This window comes from Acinonyx jubatus, chromosome B1 (genome assembly GCF_027475565.1).
Source record: "Acinonyx jubatus isolate Ajub_Pintada_27869175 chromosome B1, VMU_Ajub_asm_v1.0, whole genome shotgun sequence".
NCBI lineage: Eukaryota > Metazoa > Chordata > Mammalia > Carnivora > Felidae > Acinonyx > Acinonyx jubatus.
Window position 1 is genome coordinate 185,511,648 of NC_069382.1, and position 24,869 is coordinate 185,536,516.

The window sequence follows — 24,869 nt, forward strand, 5'->3', positions numbered from 1 at the left end:
ACCCCCCACCCCCACCCCACTGGGAGCCCCGAGGCAGCCTCTGACTTACTTGAATCCCTTTGGCATCAGGATGCACTTGGAGTCATGCTGGCAGGGGTTCAGGTCCTGGGCACAGAAGTCCAGCTTCTCCTCACACAACTCGCCTGTTAACATGGCAAACGGTGTTAGTTCACAGACAAAGGTTAACAGGCTTCCCGCCAGCAGGCTGTCAGGGGCCTCAGAGGTTAGCACAGCTTGTGACTGGGGAAAAAATAAATCACAAGATACGGAAGCAGAAGATCCAAAGGGCTGGTTATGCTGCTACACAGTCAGGATTTGGGATAACACAACTATTGTGATTTGTAACTAATATGAGCCCCTTTAGAACACACTGTTGGAATGAGAAAAAGGAAATCTGAATGCTTTTCATTTTCTGTTGTTTCATTTGTTTTAATTTGGACTTTTTAGGGGCGCCTGGGTGGCTCAGTCGGTTAAGCATCCAACTTCGGCTCAGGTCATGATCTCATGGTTCCTGAGTTCCAGCCCCGCGTCGGGCTTTGTGCTGACAGCTCAGAGTCTGGAACCTGCTTCGGATTCTGTGTCTCCCTTTCTCTCTGCTCCTCCCCCACTCATGCTCTATCTGTCTGTCTCTCAAAAGTGAATAAACGTTAAAAAAATTAATTCGGACTTTTTACTGAGGTATAGCATATACCCAAAGGATAAATGACTAGCTAACAAATATTCACATACTGAACCCACTAACGTAACCAGCATCCACATCCAGAAACATACCATTTACCAGCATCCCAGAGACCTGACCCCAAGATGAGTAGCCACTGTCCTAACAGGACCAAACATGAGTTGTGCCTGTTTCTGAATGTGACATAAATAGACTCATTTGGTATGTACCCCTTTATGTCTGGCCCGTTCTGTGGTTTTATGTTTGGAAAACTAATCCTCATATCTTCATAGTCTCCAAGGTCTCATAAAGTCTGGAAGAAAAAGATGTTGTTTCTCTCTTATGACTTAATTGCAACGGCTAATAGACTACTCCTTAGTTATATCCACTAAGAAAAAAGCAAAAGGAGAACGAATCTGGACAGAGTATCAGTTAACTCATAAAGAACAAATTTTATCAATAAATGAGAGCTAAAAGCATAACCATGCAGATTCTAGACACTTTATGGTGAATTGTATGCCTGCGAATCTCTTAAGAAATTTCTTCAGATATAAATAATATGGTGGTATCTTATTTTCAGATATATTTGGCTAAATAATGATTTTTGGTGAGACTTTCCCAATCACTGTGGGAGATAATAAATAACTGGAAAGATACAAAATTTAAAAGTCATCTCCTTTCCTACCTTACCTCTAAATCACTTTTTAATTGTGTTATATGCGATAAGTGAATGAATACAGTGACACATCCAGACAGCTGTTCATTTCCAAGAAACTATTAGAACTTTCATTCATTCAAAGTGTGTGGATTTAAACAGCATTGTTTAAAAACCAGGAGTTTACACACATTCCTTTGTTATAAGACTATCCTTTTAAGGAAAAACTTTGCTAACTGGTAGAAAGAGTTGCTTAGCAACTCAATGTGGCATATTCAAGAATCTGTATCCATGATGCAAATACATAAATGTAGTCAGTTATTATGTCAATTTGGTGTATGATAAGTCTGTCTCTTAAAATGAACTAACTACATTGAAAGTCTCATAGATTTCTTCTTTGTAAGAAAGTTGTCTGTGTCTCTAGATTTGTGATACAAAAAGTTTTTAACAACATATAAATCATGAGCTACTTTTAAACAGGGTTTATATAAAGCTTTTCACTTTCAGTTAGTATTATTTTAAGTAATACATCTTGATGGAATTTATTCATTATAATTTATCAGCCTACCATGAGGAAATAATTTTGAATTTTCCAATCAAACCTATTTGGTTGGATACAGGTTGTTTATAGTAATCTATAGATAAGGTAGGTTGTAGTAACTGATGATAGAGAGGGACCATATAAGATATACATAATAAGTGTATATTGTATATTGACCATAAAATATATATATATATATATATATATATTGTTTTCCACTCAATACTCAATAAGAAATTGCTTTAAAAATTATAAAAGGGGAAATGTTTGATTTCTTAGTCACTTACATCCACTCCAACCCAACTCAATCCAATCTAATCAAGCTGACTTATACCACAGTTCATAAGGATTTACAAAGAGAAATTCATCTCTTAAGAGAAGAAATTAGACTTGACCCTTTCTCCTCCACCAGGTGTTTCTCCATAAACTTGATGTGGAAAGGAATAAGAAAGGAGATGGCTGTAAGACACTGTTGGCTAAACAGACTGGCCATTCTCTAATTAACAGCTTTAAGGCAAAACATGCTAATTTGAATGTGAAAAGCTATACTGATGTGAAGTGTTCCTCAATTTGCAAGGAATCTATCTTCTAAGAACAACACAGCAGCAGTATTAATCATTGCTAAACTTGTGTATGATAGTTCTTTGTGACCAATACATAACTACACATTTGATTCTGGTGAAGATGGGCTGATTACTTCAAAAAGGATCTGTCTCCCTTTAAGTGTCACCAATAGTAACAAATATTATATTCCATCACTCACTTTTAAAGCCAAATTTTGCAACCTATACTCTTGTCTCCTGTGTCTATTTATGATTTTACGAATTTATCTCAACTCCAGGTCTGGGCTAATGGTGTTTCCTTTGGTTTTAGTAACTTTAATAAGTTCTGTTGTCAATTTTTCCATCCATTATATGTCCCCTCTTTATGAGTTTGTTAGCTATCTACAATTTTTATATTTCATGTTTGCCTGTGCCTATCTTATGGCACATCTATTGTATGAATTTACTTATTGACTTAATAAATATTTATACAGTGTTTACTGCTGTGTGCCAGATAGTTTCAAACACTGTATAAATATGGAGTTGCTTAATGTTCCTGACAACCATTTAATAAGGAAAGGGCACAGAGCGTATGGTTTTGGATGTGCTGGATATTACTGGTGTTTACCTCATTTCCTTTCTTTGACTGTAAGAGCACTGAGAGCAGTATTCTTGGCATATTTGCCTTCCTATCTATAAAGTATGATGTTATGACACACTAAAATAATAGTTATTGAAAAAAGATACATGCTTTTTAAGATAAGAGTGCCATCTTGTTGACCTATATTCAACTTGGACTTCAATTTAGCATTTAGACAATTTTCTGTTCAATGGGTAATAATTAGTCACCCATAATTAATAATAAGTACTTATGACTTTCCTTTAAGCATTACTTTAACTTTCCTCTGGCCAAAAATTAAATGTTTTCATTGGACTATTTATTTTTTTCAAATTATATTGGATTCTGCTGTGTTGGAGTGAAGGTAGTTTTAAAGTTCAAATACTGTCCCACAGAGGTGAAACTCAAGAACTGAGCATAAGATGGGAATTGTAGCAAGCTCCACAGACAAATGTACAAGTTTAGATCTACTTCTTAACCAGTAAAGAAAAGTTGGACATTTGAAAGCTGCATTCGTTTTCCAGGAAGAACAGAAATAAAATGCACTAACATTAGTTCATTCATATGCTTTTAGTTACTATTGAAAATTTCTCCTAAAACTTATAGTATTGAGTGAACATTATGCCTGCCCCTTCCTTCCTTCCTTCCTTCCTTCCTTCCTTCCTTCCTTCCTTCCTTCCTTCCTTCCTTCCTTCTCTTTCTTTCTTTTCTTTCTTTTTTTCTTTCTTTCCCTGTATTTCCTTTTCTTTCTTTCTTTCTTTCTTTCTTTCTTTCTTTCTTTCTTTCTTTCTCTTTCTTTCTTTTTCTTTCTTTCTCTTTCTTTTTTTCCCTGTACTTCCTTCACTCTTTCTTTCTTTCTCTTTCTTTCTTTCTTTCTTTCTTTCTTTCTTTCTTTCTTTCTTTCTTTCTTTCTTTCTTTCCCTGTATTTCCTTCTCTTTCTTTCTCTCTTTCTTTCCCTGTATTTCTTTTCTTTTTCTTTCTTTCTTTCTTTCTTTCTTTTTCTTTCTTTTCTCTCTTTTTCTTCTCTCTTCCTTTCCTTTCCTTTCCTTTCCTTTCCTTTCCTTTCCCTTCCCTTCCCTTCCCTTCCCTTCCCTTCCCTTCCCTTCCCTTCCCTTCCCTTCCCTTCCCTTCCCTTCCCTTCCCTTCCCTTCCCTTCCCTTCCCTTCCCTTCCCTTCCCTTCCCTTCCCTTCCCTTCCCTTCCCTTCCTTCTTTCTATGTGTAGCCAGAGCTAGTATCAAATTAGTGAAAAAATCAGGGAAAAATAATGGAAAATAAGGTAACTGTATTTGCTTTTTTGATGCTCCAGGGCCTGCCTGATATAATATCATCAATGGCTACCTTTCTTCCTGAGATGATAAAATATGAGGTGATAAGGAAAGGTGGAAACATTCTTTATTGTACTACACATAGTTAATGTTATAATCTGTTATCCTGTAAGCGGGTCTTTATGTTTTTAACATGGAAGTAGGAAAGATATGTCAGCTCACTGGGGTGGTTAAGGGCAATGTAGTTGCATACTGGTTAAATTTCAGTACCCATGAACCCCTCAAGATACAGGGGTCTAGACAAACATTGACTCCATAATTTGGCTCCAATCCACTCTGCTAAATCCTAGGAAATCCTATTTTTTATTTGCTTTCAGGTATGTACCCTTAAAAGTCCCAAGTGACAAAGCAATAGTGTGGAACAAAATGGTTGCCTGGCATTTATGATTTCACTTCTAATCAGATGAGTAAGTTAAATTGCCTTATGCTTGCAATTTTAGGCTTTGTGTGTGTGTGAGAGAGAAAGAGAATTAAAAAAATGTTTTTAATGTTTATTCTTGAGAGAGAGAGAGAGAGAGAGAGAGAGAGAGAGAGAGAGAGAGAAAGAGACATGAGCAGGGAAGGAGCAGAGAGAGAGGGAGACACAGAATCCGAAACAGGGTTAGGCTTTGCGCTGTCAGTACAGAGCCTGATGCGGGGCTTGAACTCACAAACCACAAGATAATGACCTGAACCAAAGTCAGACGCTTTATCTATTGAGCCACCCAGGTGCCCTGAGAGAGAGAGAATTTAAAAAGGATGTGTGTGGATGTGTGTGTGTGTGTGTGTGTGTGTGTGTGTGTGTGTCCATGTGATATCTACGTTTTGGAGAAGAAGTGGAGAATGGTCATCCAGGAAACCTATCATTACTTCTTCAGAGAAACAGAGGTTAGTGAATGAAGTGCTATAACTGGTGAATAAAAAAACACTGTATCTAAGGGGCGCCTGGGTGGCTCAGTAGGTTGAGTGTCCGACTTCAGCTCAGGTCATGATCTCGCAGTCTGTGGGTTCAAGCCCCGCGTCGGACTCTGTGCTGACAGCTGAGTGCTTGGAGCCTGCTTTGGATTCTGTGTCTCCCTCTCTCTCTGCCCCTCCCCTGCTCATGCTCTGTCTCTCTCTCTCTCTCTCTCTGTCAAAAATAAATAAACATTAAAAAAAATTAAAAAAAATACTGTATCTCGTAAACAGGTGTCTTTTTCGTAAGAAGATGACATCTAGTTCTTGGATTGCTTCTTCCTGATTGTGTCTATCAGGTCCGTGTGGGGGAGAGTGGGGTTGCAAATGGCCAGGTTCTACAGCTCTACTAGTATGAGCTGCAAGGGATCAAGGCAGGAGTGATGCCCACTCCCCTCAAAGCCCACTCTCGAGGAGGAAATATAATCACTACTTACTGAACACCTGTACATGTGGTTTTTCTGAAGAATCTGATGTAGTGGTAATGTGACCACATATCCTGGCTTACTTAGGACGGTCCTGGTTGATACCCGTTGTCTCAAGGTAATTACCAATAGTGTCCCCATGCACTCACACAGATGACTTCATTTGAATGATAAAAGTTATGGTCACCTTGTAGTGGAACACTAGAAGCAAGATCATCAGAATTGATGCTCTGTTTGGAGTGAGCAGTGAGCCAGCATAAAGAGATACCGGGGAGTAAGTACTCTTAATGGGCGAGATGAAATTTGGGTCGCTGAGTTATTGCTTGGAATGGCCTTCCACAACTTACTCAGTATAAGACAGTGGTCTGGCTCCAGGAAAGTGAACTATTTTATTGTTCTGGGCCCCAATTCTTCATTGGTAAAATGATCTTCTGGAATTGAAATTGTGCAAGGTCAACTGTGGCTCTAAAACAATCTCACACACACACAAAAAGGAAAATGCTTCTACAGAGATGGATAATGCAGGTAGCAAGTTAGCTGCTCAAAACATATTGCATTCAGTGGTGAAAACAAAGTGTCAGTATGTGCTCTGAGCCCTCTGAGGTTGTGATTCCGTGATCTTATTGAAATGAGGCAGAAATCTCAATGCACTTTGATGGTTGTTATGGGAAAGGGTACCTGCAGTCAGCCTTGCCCCCTGCTTCATTTTAGATCTATGAATGTAGCTGATTTTAATGTTCCTTCCTTCTTGAACACCAGGGGCCCTTCCTTTTATCTTCATTTATACTTCTGGCATCTTTGTATAGAGACCGGTGTTAAGGGGCGCCTGGGTGGCTCAGTTGGTTGAGCATCCGGCTTCAGCTCAGGTGGTGATCTCATGGTTCGTGAGTTTGAGCCCCGCATCGGCTCTGTGAAGACAGCTGAGAGCCTGGAGCCTACTTTGGATTCTGTGTCTCCCTCTCTCCTGGTTGCACTGTCTCTGTCTCTGTCTCTCTCTCTCTCAAAATTCAACATTAAAAAAAAATAAAAAAGAAATGCCTGTGCTAATGCTAGGAGCAAAAGGGTGAACTATTACAATAGCAACAAAATTATATTCCTATTCTCATGGAGATTATACACGAGAGGAAGAGGAGAGAGATGTTAGTCACTAATTTCAGAGTAGTTATAAGATTGCTGGTGTGATAAAGGCCAAGTGGAAGATGTCATGGTGCTTTAGGAGGGGGACTGACCATGTGGGAAGTGTTTTTAAAGAATTCACACTGGGAGGGGAGAGTGAAGAGCAGGGGAGAGGTTCTGTGTAGGAGGCTGTATTCATGGAAAATCTCAGCTCTGAAAGAGTGGGAGTGAGTCTGGGAAAACAAGGCACCAGAGGAGGTCACAGAGGCCGGCAGGGGCCACGTGGTAGAATGTGCAGTGGGTACCACTGAAGGGTTTTTAAGTTGGAGGATGGCCAGATGATACCTGCACTTTAAAAAGAACATTCTGGTTCCAGTGAAGGATGGACCACAAAAGGGCAGATAAAAATGGACATGACGGATGATTCAACTTGCACTTAGGTGGCAGTGGATGAGATGGACGGCCTGGAGAGATGTTTGGGAAGCAGAATTTATGAGAATTTGTGATGGATTGGATGTGAGTAGGGGAGAGAGAGGGAGTCATCTCAGACTTCTAGGTTTACTTTTTAGTGACATAGAGAACACTTGAAATGACCAGGTTTTCTGGGGCAAAATCAGTAGTTTAAAATATAGTGATGTGGTGTTATGGGTTAATTTGTGTCCCCTCTCTCTGTCTCCTAAAAAAGATATGTTGGAATACTCTGGTAGCTCAGAATGTGATCTTATTTAGAGATAGGATCTTTGCAGAGATAATGAAATTAAAAAGAAATCATTAGGGTGGGCCCTAATCCATTATGGCTGATGTTCTTATAAGAAAGAAACATATGGCATAGAGGAAAGATTGAAGAGACACAGGGAAAAGATGACCCCACAGGCCAAGGAGAAAGGCCCACATGGATTGTTCCCTCAGAACGGTCAAAAGGAACCAACCCTGCAGACACCTTAATTTCAGATTTCTAGCCCCCAGAACCATGAGTCACTAAATTTCTGTTGTTTAAGCCACCCACTATGTGGTACTTTGTTACAGCAGTAACAGCAAACCAATATAGGTGGTAAATGCTAAATTATTAGAGAATTATAGTGGGGATAAAACTTTTAATTTATGCCATATTTCATTTTTTATTTTTGACTCATATCTTTTTGCATTCCTATTTCATTTCATATGGCTGTCCTCTCCTTGTCCTAAAATTTTCTTTTAGGTCTCTGAGATACTCTAATAGATTCTGGAATAAGTGATGCACAAGGAGAGGGAGTAACCCATGACCATGACCTCTGCACTGCAAAAGAGTCAAGGTCCAGCAGAGCACAGCAGAGTAGGCGGGCTCCACATTTGCTGCGGGGCTGGAAGTCTCCCTGCAAAGCACTGTGTCTGGGTGAATTTGGACCAGTTCCTTGGGCCTCTCTCCAAGCGGAGCTGGTGTTATCAGTTAGGGTCTCGCTAACAGGGAAGGCTGCCCAGATGGTAATGAAGATTCTCCTCCTTTTAGGGTATTAAAGGTGACAAGGGCCAAGGGAATCCCAAACTACTGTGTTTGTAGAGAGGGAGAAAAGTGAGTCCAATGTCTTATTTCATCAACTTTACAATGAATTGGGAGATGGGCTTGAACTTTGAATGAAAGCAACAACTAATAATAACTACCAAGTATCTATATTATTATTACTTAAAAATAATAATGGTTTTTATTAAATTATGTCAAAGACATCAAAGCTCATGATAAGTGGAGGATGCCTGTGTTGAATCTTGTCACTAATCATAATTTACATTTCCCCCACACGTTCAAATTTCTTAAACATGCCTTTTCTTAAAAAATACTGGTTTAACTCATGACATTGTTGAAATACTTTATCCATAGTGATTCTTTGGCAAATCAATGAATAGTGAAGATACTATATAGTTCATAGGAGTTAACATTAATGTTTCCTGAAACTGATAAGAATAGTGTAAAAGGAAATCAACCACTAATAATTGGATTAGTTTACATGTACCCTGGTGTGAGAATTTCTGATTTGACCAAAATACAAAGCTGCTTTAGTTTAATAATTTTCATAATAAAATGTTGAGAAGAAATATTTTGAGATAGACCCATCAAATGATTCAAGGACATGCATGATAATGCATGATAAAGTCCTTACTCTGGAGAAGTTACAATCTGGAAAAATTACGGAAGAAAAAAAGACTCCTAATTTTCCAGTATTCCTTGGGTTTCATTTAGTGACTAAAATATGGACAGCATACTGGGGGCACCTGGGTGGCTCATTTGGTTACGCATCTGACTCTTGATTTTGGCTCAGGTCATGATCTCATGGTTCTGGTTGGTGGGATCAAACCCTATGTCAGGCTCTGCGGAGAGCCCGATTGTTTCTCTCCCTCCCTCTCTGCCCCTTCCCTGCTTGTGCATTCTCTCTCAAAAATAGATAATTTTTCAAAAAAAATGACTTAAAAAATATGGACAGCATCCTGGCTTAGAAACTCGCTTAAAAACTTTACTACACAGTCCACAATTCATTAGTACCCCTGATGGGATTTTTCGTCTTGGTAAAGTAAACTAAGAAGACATTTTTGAAGAGTTATCGGGGTGGGAGGGGTAGGGGGTACAATTAGTTGACGTCTGCCTGCCAAGAAATCTGGGCAGCAGCAGGTGTCACCTAGGCTTGTTCAGACCTCAAGGACAACTGAGCAGAAACAAGGTTGGTTATTTGGTCCCTGGATTAGGATTTCTGACATTTTTCAACTTCAACTCACTCTGCTTAAAATATTCATCTGTTTTAAAAAAATTGTTTTTTTAATGTTTATTCATCTTTTAGAGACAGAGAGAGACAGAGCATGAGCAGGGAAGGGGCAGAGAAATGGGGACACAGAATCTGAAGTAGGCTTCAGGTTCCTAGCTGCCACCACAGAGCCTGACGCGGGGCTCGAACTCACAAACTATGAGATCATGACCTGAGCAGAAGTCGGACACGCAACCAACTGAGCCACCCAGGTGCCCCCAAACTATTCATCTGTTTTAGGGGCACCTGGATGGCTCAGTTGGTTGAGCATCTGACTCTTGATTTCAGCTCAGGTCATGATCTCAGTTTTGTGGGTTTGGGCCCAGGGTCAGGCTCTGCGCTGGCAGCATGGAGCCTGCTTGAAATTCTCCCTCTCTCTCTCTGTACCCTTCCCCTGCTTGCACTCTCTCATTCTCAAAATAAATAAATAAACTTCAAAAAACATTTCCGTTTTATACCAATAAAGCAATAGGAAAAAGTACATTTGAATTATTAAGTATCTCATTTCTATTTTCAAAAGTTAAATTATAGGTTATAAATGCAGGTTGAGGATGTCTACAAGAAAAACAGTTTTAGATATGGGTACACAGCATTGCTGGAACACTTAACCGTTGCTAGTTTTTTGCTAACATAATCAGATTTAGTTTCTTTTTTCTCTGAGACAGAAAAAACAACCTCAGAGTCCGTTCTGGGAATCCTGGGTGTATGAAGGGGGAGAGGAGGGTTCTGGGGCTGCAACTACAGGCTGTTCTTGTTCCTATTTATAAATTCTTACCAAACGAGTTTTTTTTTAAATGCAAAAGGATCATTAATACTGACAATAATAGCAAAGGAACTTATGACAGCAATCTGAATAACGGAACCAGAATTCTGGTGTTAAACTTAATCTGTTATGACACTGTCACATATACTTGTGACAGGGGAGGAAATCTAGTTGAATTCCTTATAGAATCCCCAGGACACAGAGTTTTGGGGGGTCAAGCGCATCATTGTTCAAATATTTGCATTTTGTGTTCTTGCTTGGCTCGGGAAAATCCTGAATGATTGGTGATCATTTTATCTTATTTGAACTGGTGCAGCAAGGGAAGGTATCCAAAACAGTAACCTGCAAGTTGCCTGGCACAAACTAGATGCTCGATGGCTGTTGAAAAATGTGAAAGATGGCACTCATTTGATTGCTTTTCAAGGGAAAAAAAACTTTAATTTTTTTTTTAATGTTTATTTTTGAAAGAGAGAGAGACACACAGAGACAGAGTGAGAACGGGGGAGGGGCAGAGAGGGAGAGGCAGAAACAGAATCTGAAACAGGCTCCAGGCTCCGAGCTGTCAGCACAGAGCCTGATGCGGGGCTCGAACCCACGAACGGTGAGATCATGACCTGGGCCGAAGTCTGACGCTCAACCAACTGAGCCACCCAAGTGCCGCAAGAGAAAAACAAACAAACAAACAACAACAACAAAAACCTTTAAACACATTAATGAAGGAGACCCAGAGATATGAAGAACAACCTAAGGCAGAGCAGAGAATAAGGAAAATCAGTAGCAGATTTGTGTTCTGAGATCCCAGCCTGAGGGATTGCTTTTGCAGGCGGGACTGGATGCACAGCCTGGTGGACTCTCTGGTATCTGTATAATCTCATCTGCCAAATAATGAGGGGTCCAACTGGAAACAGACAGGATGAACTCAGGAATGGTAGGAGTGTGAGTGTCAGTACTTAAGTGACATGTTTGAGAAAGGGAAGATGAAAGGATCTGAATGTTTCTCATTACCAAAATTTTAAAATTCCATCCAATTCCTATAAAAATTTGTATATTTCCCATTTGTTCTTTATTCCTATTAAAAAAAAAAACACACATTCTCTCTCCTCTTACAGATCTTTCAGTGTAGCAAGGAGATGGATAAACTGAGAAGAGGGTGGACACAGTTGATGGGATTCTGGGAGTCATCCCAGGACCTGTTAATTGAACTACACCTGCAGGAAAAACATTTCTATTTTCTCCTCTTTTGCAGAACCAGTCCAGCTCTCCTTGTCACATCTTCTGCTCAAGGTTATAATCCCAGGCACCAGAGCATATTAACATGAACAGATGCCCAGTCTCTGATCTGAATATTCAGTATCCTTATCAATGGTGATGGTAATAATTGACTGTATTCATCACTAAGAGTGTGCTGTTATTTCTTCTTACTTTTTTCAAAGAGCCAACTCTTCCTGAGGATCCTTTTTAATAATATGATGCTTTCTTATTTGTGCTCACTATACTGAAATCTGTCCTATCAATTAGAAAGTCCATTGACCTCTAAAATATGATGAATAAGGTACTCAGATCATTCCCACTTCTCTAAACTTAATTAAATCCACTGGTTTGTACAGAAATATAATGAAAAGATCTTGAGGGGTTGTGAATTCTTGAAGATCCAATAGTCACTGATAAATGTCCTAAGGTGTGCAAAATGGACCATGGGCAGAAGGGATACATTGCCACAAAGTAACATCATGAGATGAAGTGAATCATACTTCAAAGTAGGAAGGCTCAGGAAAATACTCTATACATTTGGATAAGATATTTCAAACAAGGAAAATCATCTTCTGTTCTCGCTTTTGTTCTAAATAATACGAAAGGGGTTGCTCCATAATGTTTTGTTTGCCAGAAAGTTTGATTAGTCTTCATTCTGAAAAAGATTATCTTCACTTATCAACTAGTAAAGGAACCATATTATGCTGTCCACTTCCTTGGAATATGAGAGATGATGGCTTTGTACTGGTGAAATAACTGACCCAATTTGAACTTGAAGTACAGAATCAAAGCCAAAGAGTTTGCCTAGTAGATGTTTTACGCATTTAAAAAAGTCACGTTTGGTGCTTAGCACAGTGTCCAGCATAAATGTGGCCAATCCCAACAACTACTGAAACCTTAGAAATATTTAACACTTATATTCAAGATAAATAAATCCAAATTAGATTGAATAAGGCTTGGTTAAGTTAAACTGCTGTTTTGGGCTCAGTGGGCCTTGCCTACTAACTAAAGAGCAAGTAGGACCTGGTGTTGAAAGGTAGGAAGATTAAAGCAAACCACACAATCTTGTTAGGCTGCCAGAGCATTCTCTCTATTAAAACAGACTGCAGAATAACGGGAATTGACCCCCCAAACCAAGAGCACACTGTACACACTGTATGTTAGTCAACCTGACAATAAATTATATTAAAAAAAATAGTGAAAGAAAAAAATTAAAAATAAAATAAGATGAAATAAGAGAACCAAAAAACAAAGACAAAACAAAACAAAAAAAAACAACCAAAAACCACCCAACAAACAAAAAACAGACTGCAAGCATGATTGCAACTATATTGATCTTGAAACAAAGACCTTAAACATCTTGAGGCAGAATTAATAACAGGCAATCACTATTATTAAGGATCATAAAAATTTAAAAAATATAACAAAACCTAAAAAAAAAAGAAAAAAAAACCCAGTCAAATCCAAGAGCTCTTCAGCATTCATTATTTCCTTATACTTCAAGTCAAGTGGGTAAAGAGAACCAGACTTATTTCTGAAGTCTTTCCATTTGAAATGTGCATGGAAAACAGAATTACAAAATAATAATTTGAAGATAGTACTTTATCCATTCATCAGTTGATGGACATTTGGGATCTTTCCATAATTTGGCTATTGTTGAAAGAGGTGCTATAAACATTGAGGAGGGCACTTGTTGGGATGAGCACTGGGTGTTGTATGTAAGCGATGAATCACAGGAGTCTACCCCCAAACAATAAATTATATTAAAAAATAAATAAATAAAAATAAAAAATAAAGTAATACACAAATTGTGGAGATCAGAAAATATAGAGGTATGCAAAGAACATGTAAATTTTGTAATGCAGAAACTAACCAAATCATGTAATGTATATAGAGAAAGAGTTGAAAAAAAAAAGAAAGAAAGATAGTACTGAAAAATATGGGAAGAATATATTATGCATATAATCTACTTTAGGTAGGAATTTCTTTATCAAAATTCCCTTAAGGATTCTTAATGCCATTAGGAATGGCAGCCCCTGAGGTTTCTGGAGTATAGATATTTAACACTGTAAGGTGTTGTTCCATACATTCTTATTCTCAGGCATGGATGTGAGGTGGGACAGATGTCATTATCCTTGTTTCCCAGAAAAAAAAAAAAAAAAAGACTGCCAGAGATCCCAGAGTTGATAATATTAACTATAAGGATAAGAAATCTGAACTTTTCCCCTTAGCTACAAAAATTCATCAGTACCCCACCAGCCTTATATGGAAGGAGGTAGCCTAAAAATCAGGGGAAATAGTTTTGCAGGCATTGATTAGGCACTGTCTTTTTTTTTTTTTTTAACTTGTAGATAAAATAGATTGTTTGCCTTCATTTGAATTTTGTGGCTACAGCTTTATTCTTTTCAAATGCACATGAAAGACACTTATGTACAGAGAACTGAAGAGACAGCAGAAGAAAAGCTTGTTTATCACAAACAATTAGGCAGAGCCACTGAGTGATGGGAAATGGTTCCAGGCCTGGAAGATAGCAGCAGATACGAGGGAATTGATTCCAGTGGAAGCCTCCCCACCCCAAATCCCAGTGCATGCCTTGGGGTCAGTTAGACATTGGTTTGCATTCAGATCCCTACTTATAAGGTGTGCATCCTCGGGTAAGTGTTTTCTCATCTTTTATACAAGTTATTGCTTAAATTTTTATTGTTCACATCTACAGCGTTCTTTTCAATTAACAATATGTCACCTAATTATGGAGCTTCTTTTTATTTAAGAAAGTTGCTGTCTGCTATAAAGAAGTTGAAATTTAATTTCTTGTGAGGTTTTGGGTTAAAAAATAGAGTAAAGTTTGAGTGCTTTTCAAAGCAAATTCACTCAGCAGGAGATTCTTGGAAAGAGAAGGCATCTTTTATAAACATAAGCATGAAATTTAGTCAACGTAGGAAACCACATGGTGATTTAAAATACTATCACACTGCCAACCTTGTTCCTGAGAGTATATATAACTATTTATGGTATATTCCTATAACAGAACAATTGCTATTATTACTCTGAGATAGAAGCAAACATTAAACATCCCTGCCCCAGACCACCAATTACTTTAGTACTTTTAAAAAGAAAAGATGACATCTGATCAAGGATGTTACTGGATTCGTTAACCTTCAGAGAACTGCACAGGCTATATTTTAACATTCTAAAATATGAAGCCATTTTTTTTTCATATTTTTCAACTTAACTCTGTACGTAGTAAGAGTTAAGTGACCAAACACAGCATATCACCTGAATAATGCAACAGAAAAAACAATGGAGTCCTTAGCAAGCAGAGACAAAGAGAGCTGCTATTTAATGCATTCTATGTTAGCCCTATCATCCTACTGCAAATGTTTCACATATAATCAGAAATGTCAAGACAAGCACATATTGTGCTTTTAGGACACTGTGCCTACACATGACACTTGAAAACGTCCAATCAGCTGAATGAGTAAAAATCCAATGTTATTAGTAATAATTCTGAATATTTAAGCTAAAATTTCACAAAGATTTCATGATAATTCTCCAGAAATGCCTATCACCCTAATTACTCTAGGACTTCCTTTCCTGGGCCCTGATATTTTGGGGGATCTATTTGGACCATATTGATGTCTATGATTAGATATAGGTCTTTTTATGCTTTAAAAATACTGCCTAGTAGTTATGACATTTTATACTGTGTTTGACAATGTGACTCTCAAAATCAACCTCTTGGGCTTTGTAATATTTATTTCATAAAATGTTTTAATAAATACAAATATCTTCCAGTATTTTACATGTTTCAAATTACTAAAGGTGTTAGTTTAATGTCATGGGAAAATTCCCAGTATTAAACAATTTTTATATCTACACCCTATCTCTATACTGAATGACCTATGTTTTTCATTGTAAAAGTAATTCATGTTTGTGGTATCTTTAAAGAGTAAAAGCATACAGACAAGTAGGAAGTAGAAAACATTCATCTTTCTTTTTAGCCACCCCTTCTTCCCAGAGAATTTCAGAGCCTTCTGGAAATTGGTAAAGTGCACTTCAGATGCCCTTTTTACAGTGTTTGGCATAGCTATGTGTATGGCAAGGATCTGAATGACTGATTTGAGATACTGGTTTCAGATTTTGTCAACAGTCTTTTTACCGTGTACACACAATAACATCTGTGTAGCTTTAAAAGAAAAAAGGGAAACTAAAATGAAAATCATAGTAGACTTAAAAGGCAACTAACCTTTTTCCACCTCATTCAGATTAGCAGCTGGCAGCGACAAAGACAGAAGAGACAAAAGACTTTTTACATTGCAGTACAACAGCAGAGCACACGAAGCCAATGTGCGGCATTAACAGAGAAGCCAAGGGTGAGAGCAAACTAAAGCAAGGCTCAGATTTCTTACCTACGGCAGGGCCACACGCACAAACATGGAGTAAAGGAGGCAGAAGGTAAATGCCATCCCAGGCAGCGAGAGGTCTGCATCTCAACGAGTTCATTTAACAACCAGCAGGTTTACTTTTTAAGACGTGCACTTCATGGTTTGTGTGTGGGCATCGGAGGTTCGGAAAATGAAGAAATAATGGCACAAAATGGAAAAGCTAAAATGGTCTGAATATTTTCCACAAAATACTTTCTAAGTCCTTACATGCCCAATTTGTATGGAAGCTTTCATTTCCTGAACTGATGTCATCCCATTAAGTAATACCATGGTTTAGACTGAGACCAACTTTGTGTCATCTTTGTATATGGTCCCATGAGAATAGTGTTAGGAAGCATAGTCTTGACGTAGCTGATCCGGGGTTCTGACTCTTAGGAAACATGCGAAAACATATTTTTCGATTCAAACAACTAAGTTCATACCAGAGCTTGAGAATAAGTGTCAAGTTTTTCAGCTTTGCAGGGATGCTATATACACAATTTTCATTTTTCTAGGTTTGAGCTAATATACTTTCTAATTTATAACTTGAGGAATTCCATAAAAATATACCTCCAAGATATGCACTCTTTTTAGGAAGGATATAATAATGATTAAAAACAAAAACAATTTTGCAAGCTGAAATTAACACCCCAGACTGAATTTTTAAATTATTTAATTATTCCAGAGTCCTACTTCCTGAATCCTTAGCATTTAAATTTAAAATCATTAAAATTTAATTTAAAATCACAGTGAATTAAAATTTCCAAAAATTAATCCTCTGAAAAATACTAGCAAGCAACAGTCATATTATGCAACTAGAAGGACAGAGGATGGCTTGAGTTAGGTAGAAAAGAATAGTTTTGGTAACCCAGGTGGGGAAAGTATTGCAAAGATTAGATAATAAAAAACAATATTGACCCTTAAAAATTATGTTGTCAATCCCTGCAGCAGGAAAGAACGGAGAGTTTTCTCCTCTAATAAATCAATCACTATTTACTGTGGTGTTTTGGTCACAAGGGCTTAAATAAATTTAATTTCCCAATGGCAGTTCATTCTATAGTACAGCCTACCTATCACATAGTAAGTTCTCTGTCAGACTGCTTTCGGGTCTTTGAATTTCCTCCGTTAGCAACATGATGTCCATTTCTGAGTCTTGACACAGGTGCCAAAGGTAAAACCTTTCACCATAATAATTTACAACCTTTTCCCATGAAGTTTTATTTGTTCCTACTAACCAGTTCACTTTCTCATTGTTTGCCTCTGGGGGTACAGAGTAAAACATCTCCAAACAGAAAAGCAACTTCTGACTTGAGTGATTTTTAAACAATGACAACATGATTATATTCCCTGAGCACAGCACCGTTTCTCTTCCCAGGTCTCATACTCATTAATCAGATTCCAAACTTAAATCTGAAACAATATAGCCACATTATTAAAAAAAAATCCTCCCTAACTGCAGGCTTGGATGAAGTGTGATATGAAACTCTAGAGTCCAATTTATACTTCCTATAATTAAAGGCCACTTATGTGCCACTCGTTTCAAAATCTGCAGATGGTTGCTTGATATTTTGTAAATGAGCTCATTTCACATGTGGACCAAAATACTACAGCTAATGGGTGAGTATGTGCCCAGTTTAGATATCTGCTCTAATGCCAACTGTCAAACTCCTTGTTGTCCCCAAGACCCAGCCCAGTGACAGTGGTAATATCTCCATGTTTTGTACACTGTGAGCTTTCTACTGAGTTCAGTATTTTTGTTAATTCTTTGCCCAAATTAAGGCAAACCAGTATTTGCAATAGCTATGACTAAAAACATCTAAGAGTCTCAGTTCTTGTTGAGAACCGTGATTCTGGAGAGATAGTCATGGCAGGTTCCCACATGATGGCCTTTATAGATGTCACATTTTGGCTAAAAAGTGGTTTTGCTAAACTTTGGGGTTTTTTGATGTGTTTCATAAAAAGAGATCTGACACGGGGAAAATGAGGCTTCATAACACTTCTAGAGGAAGTTGCAGTGAACTGCATCACTTAGGATGGAGAAAACGTGATCAAGAGGAGAAGGTACAGGAAGGAAGCTTGGGAGAGAAGGTAAGGTGAAGACTCAAAAGAAATGGGTAAGAAATAAGATAGAGCAAATCTAAAGCCAAAGCCGGTGGACCCCTCTCCAAACCAACTGAGAAGAGTTTGCCACCTTCTGTAAATTATCATAAAAAAGGCGTCTAAGAACCTGAATACAAAGTGCTTTCAAGCCTCGGTTTTCATCAGGGCATATAGATAAATTCTTGGTCTCTGTGCTCAGGAGCACACTGGCTAATCCAAATGTGCTTGAAATGCTTAGGTCTAGTTTAGCCTGGTCAAGTGGAGGTTAGTTTCAAGAGGCTTCCAAAATTAAGCCCTTAAGATAATGATTAGAGCAATGAGAGGAAAACAGAACTTCTCTCTCCTAAGAAGGTACTAGGTAACAGATTTTAGTGCAAACATCGGGCTTCTTGTTCAAGTCTAAGTTAGCTCAGCCAAGAAAACTCAAATTCTCAGGGTAGCTCCAAAGGCCCCAGGATCTGTCTGTGCATGCAGGCCATTGGCAACTCTCTGAGGTGTGACACAAGTAATATTAGTGTGAATGTCAAAGCTATGTAGCACCTACACTTCCCAACCATTTTAGAATGGGTACCTGTTGAATATATTTGCTATCCTTTATTAATGTGAAATATCAAAGAATTCAAACTAGTCACTAAGGGGTCCAAGGCTGCATATATGTAATAGAACAATTATGATACAACATGTTCAAATTCCTACTGGAAACTTAGTATATTACACTATATGACATCAGATGCTTCACTGGTGTGAAAAAAAACCCAAAACAAACAAATATGGAAAAGGCAGGTTCAAAGGCACTCAAACAAATCTGGGATATCAAAATAGAATGCTTGTTTTTTTATCTAGCGTTTTCCCATCAGGAAAAGTACTTATTGAAATGCAAAGTTTGTGTATTCCATAAAGCTTACATTTCAATGCTACCCTGACAAGTCTCTGGGAAAGTGAATCATACAGATGTGCTCTCATCTTTTCATGTTTAGAGATGTTAACCTCAGTCATCTACCCAGTTATCTTATCCTCTGATATTCTTAACTACCTATTGAATCATATGGAAATACATAGTTAATGAAAAATACCCATCAAAATGAAAATGGTAACTTTGAACAGAGTCACAGAATCTACTTCCCCATCTTTTCTTGTAAATCGAATGTGTAACATTCTCTTTTCTCCATCAACTTTAAAACTAAGTGGTTTATTAAGGAAACGAGATAGCAACTATTTCACTTCTTATTCATAGCCACCAAAATCCATCAAAACAGATATATTGACATAACAGGGTTAGCCGAAACTTGACATTGCCTTTATAGCAAATTGGTTTGTGCAGGGAAGTTTATCAGTTCAGACAGAGTTATGAAATTTATCACCTTAAGATACGAAACGTCAGGAAAAAGGTGATAATCATGAGATTATCTAATGTGCTCAATATCTTCCTGATTCTGTTTTATTTTGAAGGACAGGAGTTACTAGAGGAAAACACTCACTAGTGAAGAAACACCTAGGGACACAAGTAATCTCAAATGCTTAATTGTGTTTTGACTGTGAAAAAGTGGCCTCTTTTCCATATGTATTGGTGGGTTGGTTTGCACAGGAGAGGTGCTTTACCTGAAAATGCTTACAGTTGTGGGAATAAAAGCTTCAGAATGGTAACTTTTGCTGTGTAGCATGACTTTATGTAGATGTCTGTGGTTTGAACTTGCTGCATCTTTTATTTGGTTGATCCAAACCATTTTTGTCTGTTATTCACATTACATCTAATTTTCAAAACACCTACCGGTTATGGAATAATACAATGCTTACTATACGCATACGACACAGGGCCACTGATGCTTTCAAACAGGTACACTACTGATGGCACAGCATTTTCGCTTCTCCTTACCTGTGTACTCAGGTGGGCAAAGGCACGTGTAGTTGTTAATTCCATCGACGCACGTAGAGTTATTTTCACAATCGTTATCTTCACAGTCATCAACATTGACTTCACAATTTTCTCCTTCAAATCCATCAGCACAAATACACCTGAACGCCAGGGGAGAAAAGACCAAAAAAAAAAAAAAAAACACGAAAATAAAACAGAACAAAAAGCACATCCTTGGTACATTTAGAACTATATAGTCTAAATACTGAAAAAAGCTAAACATGCTCATCCATTACAGACATTTTAACTGTTAAGAAATTAAACTTTAAAGTACTTTTAAAAGACATGTAGTAGGCATGAGTTTAAAGTAGTATCCCCCAAATCAGAAACAATTTGAAAAAAGAGAAGCTTTGCCGGCTGCAAGATGGCAAATAGCCCCATAGTCCTATAAGTCAATATATCCAATGTATTTGCAGGTCTAAAACACAAGCAAGGTTTACAGCCCTAGATACATTGATCTCAAGTTGTGCTCTAATAAAATGATTCATGCTTCTCTGCTCATTAATGAGGAGCAACTGGGTCTGACATTAAATTTTTTTAATAAACTAAATGTTTATTTAGTTTTGAGAGAGAGAGAGGGGGAGAGAGCATGAGCAGGGGAGGGGCAGAGAGACAGCGAGCACAGAACCTGAAGCAGGCTCCAGACTCAGAGCTGTCAGCAACGAGCGCAATGCAGGGCTCAAACCTATGAACCATGAGATCATGACCTGAGCCGAAGTCAGATACTTAACACACTAAGCCACCCAGAAGCCCCGGTTCTGACTTTAAAAATTACACCACTTTCCGGCGCCTGGGTGGCTTACTTGGTTAAGTGTCCCACTCAGCTCAGGTCATGAGCTTGAGGTCCATGAGTTAGAGCCCCATGTAGGGCTCTGTGCTGACAGCTCAGAGCCTAGAGGCTGCTTTGAATTTTGTGTCTCCCTCTCTCTCTGCCCCTGCCCCGCTCACGCTCTCTCTCTTTCTCTCTCTCAAAGGTAAATAGACATTAAATAAAATAAAGAAAAAAAAATTACAACACTTTCTATCCTAGCAGTAATGTCTTCCATATCTCAAAGCAAAAAAAAAAAAAAAAAAAAATCTGAAAATAAAATTACATCTTCCTTGTCATTATAAAATGTAAATGTTCTCTTTAAGTCTCAACAAATACAATATTTTTCAATGACATAAAATATTGTACATTTATTTTCAATAGGTATCAGGATAATCTTTGAGTAAAGTCTTACTGAAAAAAGAGACCATTTCATAAGAGAATGCAGAAATGAAGAATACTTACTGTAAAAAGTGATATTTCTAACAAGCTATGTAGTAGATTAACATTCTTATGTGAAATTATTACTGTCATTATAAGAACTCTATTTCATAATTCATGAAGTACATCTGAAGTAATTGTACTGTATGATTAAATAACTCCAGATTAAAAATGTTCACAGCATGTTTGTCTACTCATTTTGTGGCCTGGAAATGAATCATTAATTTTCTGTTCCAGTGGGACCTACGTCTTATCATTACACACTGTCTGTGAAAGCAATACACAAAACAGATGAATATGCATCTTGAAGTAGGAGACTATTGGCTATTAATTAGCATAATAGAGCTACTACTCTGTCTTGACCTAATCTGACTATATGAATCATAACGCATGCACGTGCATATGTTTAAAAATTCTTGATTTTATAGCATCCTGAGCTGGGAATACTGTAATGTTTGTTTTTCATATTACAATATCTCCGAGAAGGACGAATGCATATTGTTCTGATGAACACATTTCTGGCATTCTTTTAGGAATAACACCCTTTGATTTGAAAAGGAAAATGAGTGTTTGCTTAGTTATTCTTGTTCCAATGCTTCAGACAGAATATTAGAGTCCAGTGACCTACCAGAATCCATCTTTTTCTCCTTCCTTTAAGTGGCAAGTTCCTCCATGTTTACATGGGTTACTGATGCATGCATGAATAGGAACATCACAGTCCTGCCCCTGGAGAAGGAATGGCCAAGTAAAGTCAAGTGTAAACAAAGCAGATCTCAGTACATAGAGAAAACACAATAGAATGATGAGGACCCACCGAAGAAAGCTATGTTTTCAGATGATGTGTCCCTTAAAAGTTTCTACTTACCTTGAAACCATACGGACATGTGCAGCGATAAAAGTCAACTGGGTCATTGTTACAGGTGCCATCATTTTTACACGGATTTGATAAGCAAGGATTACATTTAGCTAGAATATTGACATCCACGGGACCTGAAAATTAATTTAAAAACATAAGAAACTGATACCTTGTATTTTTAGTTCACTTATTTACATGCCTTAATATAACAGCAGATTTTGTACAAAAAATATTGGTCACATATCTATATGTATTTCTCTTCCATGAATAAAATAGAAATCTGCATCATCATATAATGTTCAAGAATGCAACAGGAGACCATCTCATTGAGAGCTGTGGTGAGACCGTCCAACTTCAGAGTGGGACTATGGGTTGTGATCTTAGGTGGTAAGGATCTGATGTTAGTGATGCAAGTGTCACGGGGTTGATCCCCTCAGAGGTTAACTAGTCTATGTGGATGCATTCCATGACCATTGCCTGCACTTAACTTCAGTCAGCTGTCATGGAAATGCATACCATCAATCCCAAAGAGGACTGTGCGTGTGTGTATGAGTGTGTGTGTCTGTATGTTGGGGGATATGTGTGAAGGTTTAATGAATACATATAAATACATCAGTGCAATTAAAAACACAATAGGGGGGCCTGGGTGGCTCAGCTGGTTAAGCATCAGACTCTTGATTTCGCCTCGGGTCATGATTTCATGATTCTCTCTCTCTCTCTCCCTCTCTCTCTGCCCCTTCTCTACTCTCGCTCTCAAAATACATAAATAAAATAAACTTTAAAAAATACAGAAGTATGCACCTGCCCTGATAGCATTAGTTCAGTAGTGTTATTTTCACACAGGAGAGAGAAAACAGTGCCACCTTTATGCATATGGAAATAAACCAAAAATATAATTTCCATTATCTCTTCCCTCATATCCTCTTGGTTCAGTATGCTATCACATTAGCACAGGCATGTGGTGGGTGAGATGTCTGTATCTTCCTCTCCAAGAAGAAAACACCATTGAAATCATCTTCTCTTGCAATCTCACTTTTTGGGAAACACATTTTAAAAATCTCCTGATCCATGAAAGGTTTAGATTAAATGCAGATTCACGTGCAACCATTTTTCTTTGGTTGCACACATTCATTCCATAAATGGCTAACAACGTGGAAACTGTACTGTCTTCAATAAAATTATGATCCACTGATGCTACGTTTTGCCATATTTTTGAGCGCTCAAAAACGCTTTTGGCAACGGAGGAGGACAATAGAAGAGTGACCTATTCCTACATGTAAAATGCAAATATTTTATAATATAATAATGAATCATGTTTCTGTCATCACCATCTCTCTGTATTTCTTTATCCTCGCTGGGACAAGCAGCAATAATTCCAGCTGCACATTTCATCACACGTTATTTCCAGCAAAATCATCTGAGTGGGATATACAGCATGCCCCTCTTCCCACCATCACTGATCTAACCTTCTAAGGTACCTCCAGCTGAAAATTCTATGGTTTCTGCTCACATAAACTATCTTTTGTCAGATTTTTTCTGCAGATCACAGTTTATGTTTGTGAGTTGTCGATCTACTGACAGAAACAGAAAGAAAACGTGAATTATCATAGTCGGCTTAAAAACCCTTCAGGGGTGCCTGGATGGCTTAATCAGTTAAGCGTCTGACTCTTGATTTTGGCTCAGGTCATGATCTCAAGGTTCGTGTGTTACAGCCCCTGTTGGGCCCTGTGTTGACAGTGTGGAGTCTGCTTGGGATTCTCTCTCTCTCCCTCTCTCTCTGCCCCTCCCCAGCTCGTGCATGTTCTCTCTCTCTCTCTGTCTCAAAATAAATAAGTAAACTTAAAAAAAAAAACACCTCTTCATATCTATGTATTGCCTTATCCTGGAAAATACCAGTACATACTCATAAAATGGTGTAGGAGCAAAATCCTAAAGAGGATAGTATTCTGTATTGGTCAGAGTTTCTATTAACAAAAACCCTGAAGAAATTCTACAAAGAGATTCCTGTTTCTTTTCTGACCATCAGAGAATGGACAACCATTCTGGGGATGACTTTATTAATGGAGGGGGGTGGTATTTACTCCTAGTGACTCCTCTGACACTAGGGAGGCCTTGCCAGAAATCTCTTTGCTTTCTCTTCATAACCAGAGTAACTAATGCAGTCTTTATAGCAAATCACAGCTGGGAAATTGCTGGGATGAATATCGAAGTGATGCTCTGAGACATTTAATTTCTCACCCCCGTTCCAACTTGTTTATCAAATAAATTTAGCTCTTCAGCACAATGGAGGAATCAAAGGTGGCAGTTAGTTAAGGCAATACGTTAAATTAAGATAATAACCACCCCCCCCCCCCCCCAGCCCCAAACAGCCTTGTGTTGGCTAACTGTATCAGGTTTGGAATCAACAATAGAAAAGGAAGTAGTGGGTCCCTTAGCTAGGTTAGAAGAAAGAAGAATCTAACTTGGAAAAAAAGGCATAGGGGGAAATAGTAAGAATGTGCACCAGCAAAACAGAGCATCAGCAAATACGAGGACTGTAAACGCTCATCTGGCCGCTTCCCAAGACCTTGAGGAAAACTGTCTCTTCGTCTATTTAATGCTTCCAACCTTGTAAGCCTGCGGTTTGAATAGAGGAGTTCAGGGTTGGCAGTCTCTGTGTTTGTTCTGTGGAATGTGACATTTTTCAAAAATCATGTTTGAGTATTTAGATGAGAAGCCAGAGGTTGTTTC

The 24,869-nt window shown here is 38.1% G+C and overlaps 1 protein-coding gene across 4 annotated transcripts in view; it reads right to left on the minus strand.

Annotated features, from left to right (window-relative positions):
* Positions 1 to 24,869, minus strand: part of SLIT2 (slit guidance ligand 2) — a 373,799-nt gene that overhangs the window by 30,291 nt on the left and 318,639 nt on the right. For all 4 annotated transcript variants that reach the window (XM_053217522.1, XM_053217521.1, XM_015085043.3 and 1 more), the window contains 4 exons: positions 22,149 to 22,273; positions 21,912 to 22,009; positions 19,996 to 20,135; positions 50 to 143 (listed from right to left, as the gene is read on the minus strand). In XM_053217522.1, coding sequence (XP_053073497.1) covers positions 50 to 143; positions 19,996 to 20,135; positions 21,912 to 22,009; positions 22,149 to 22,273 — 457 coding nt within the window. The remainder of the gene's footprint in view (positions 1 to 49; positions 144 to 19,995; positions 20,136 to 21,911; positions 22,010 to 22,148; positions 22,274 to 24,869) is intronic.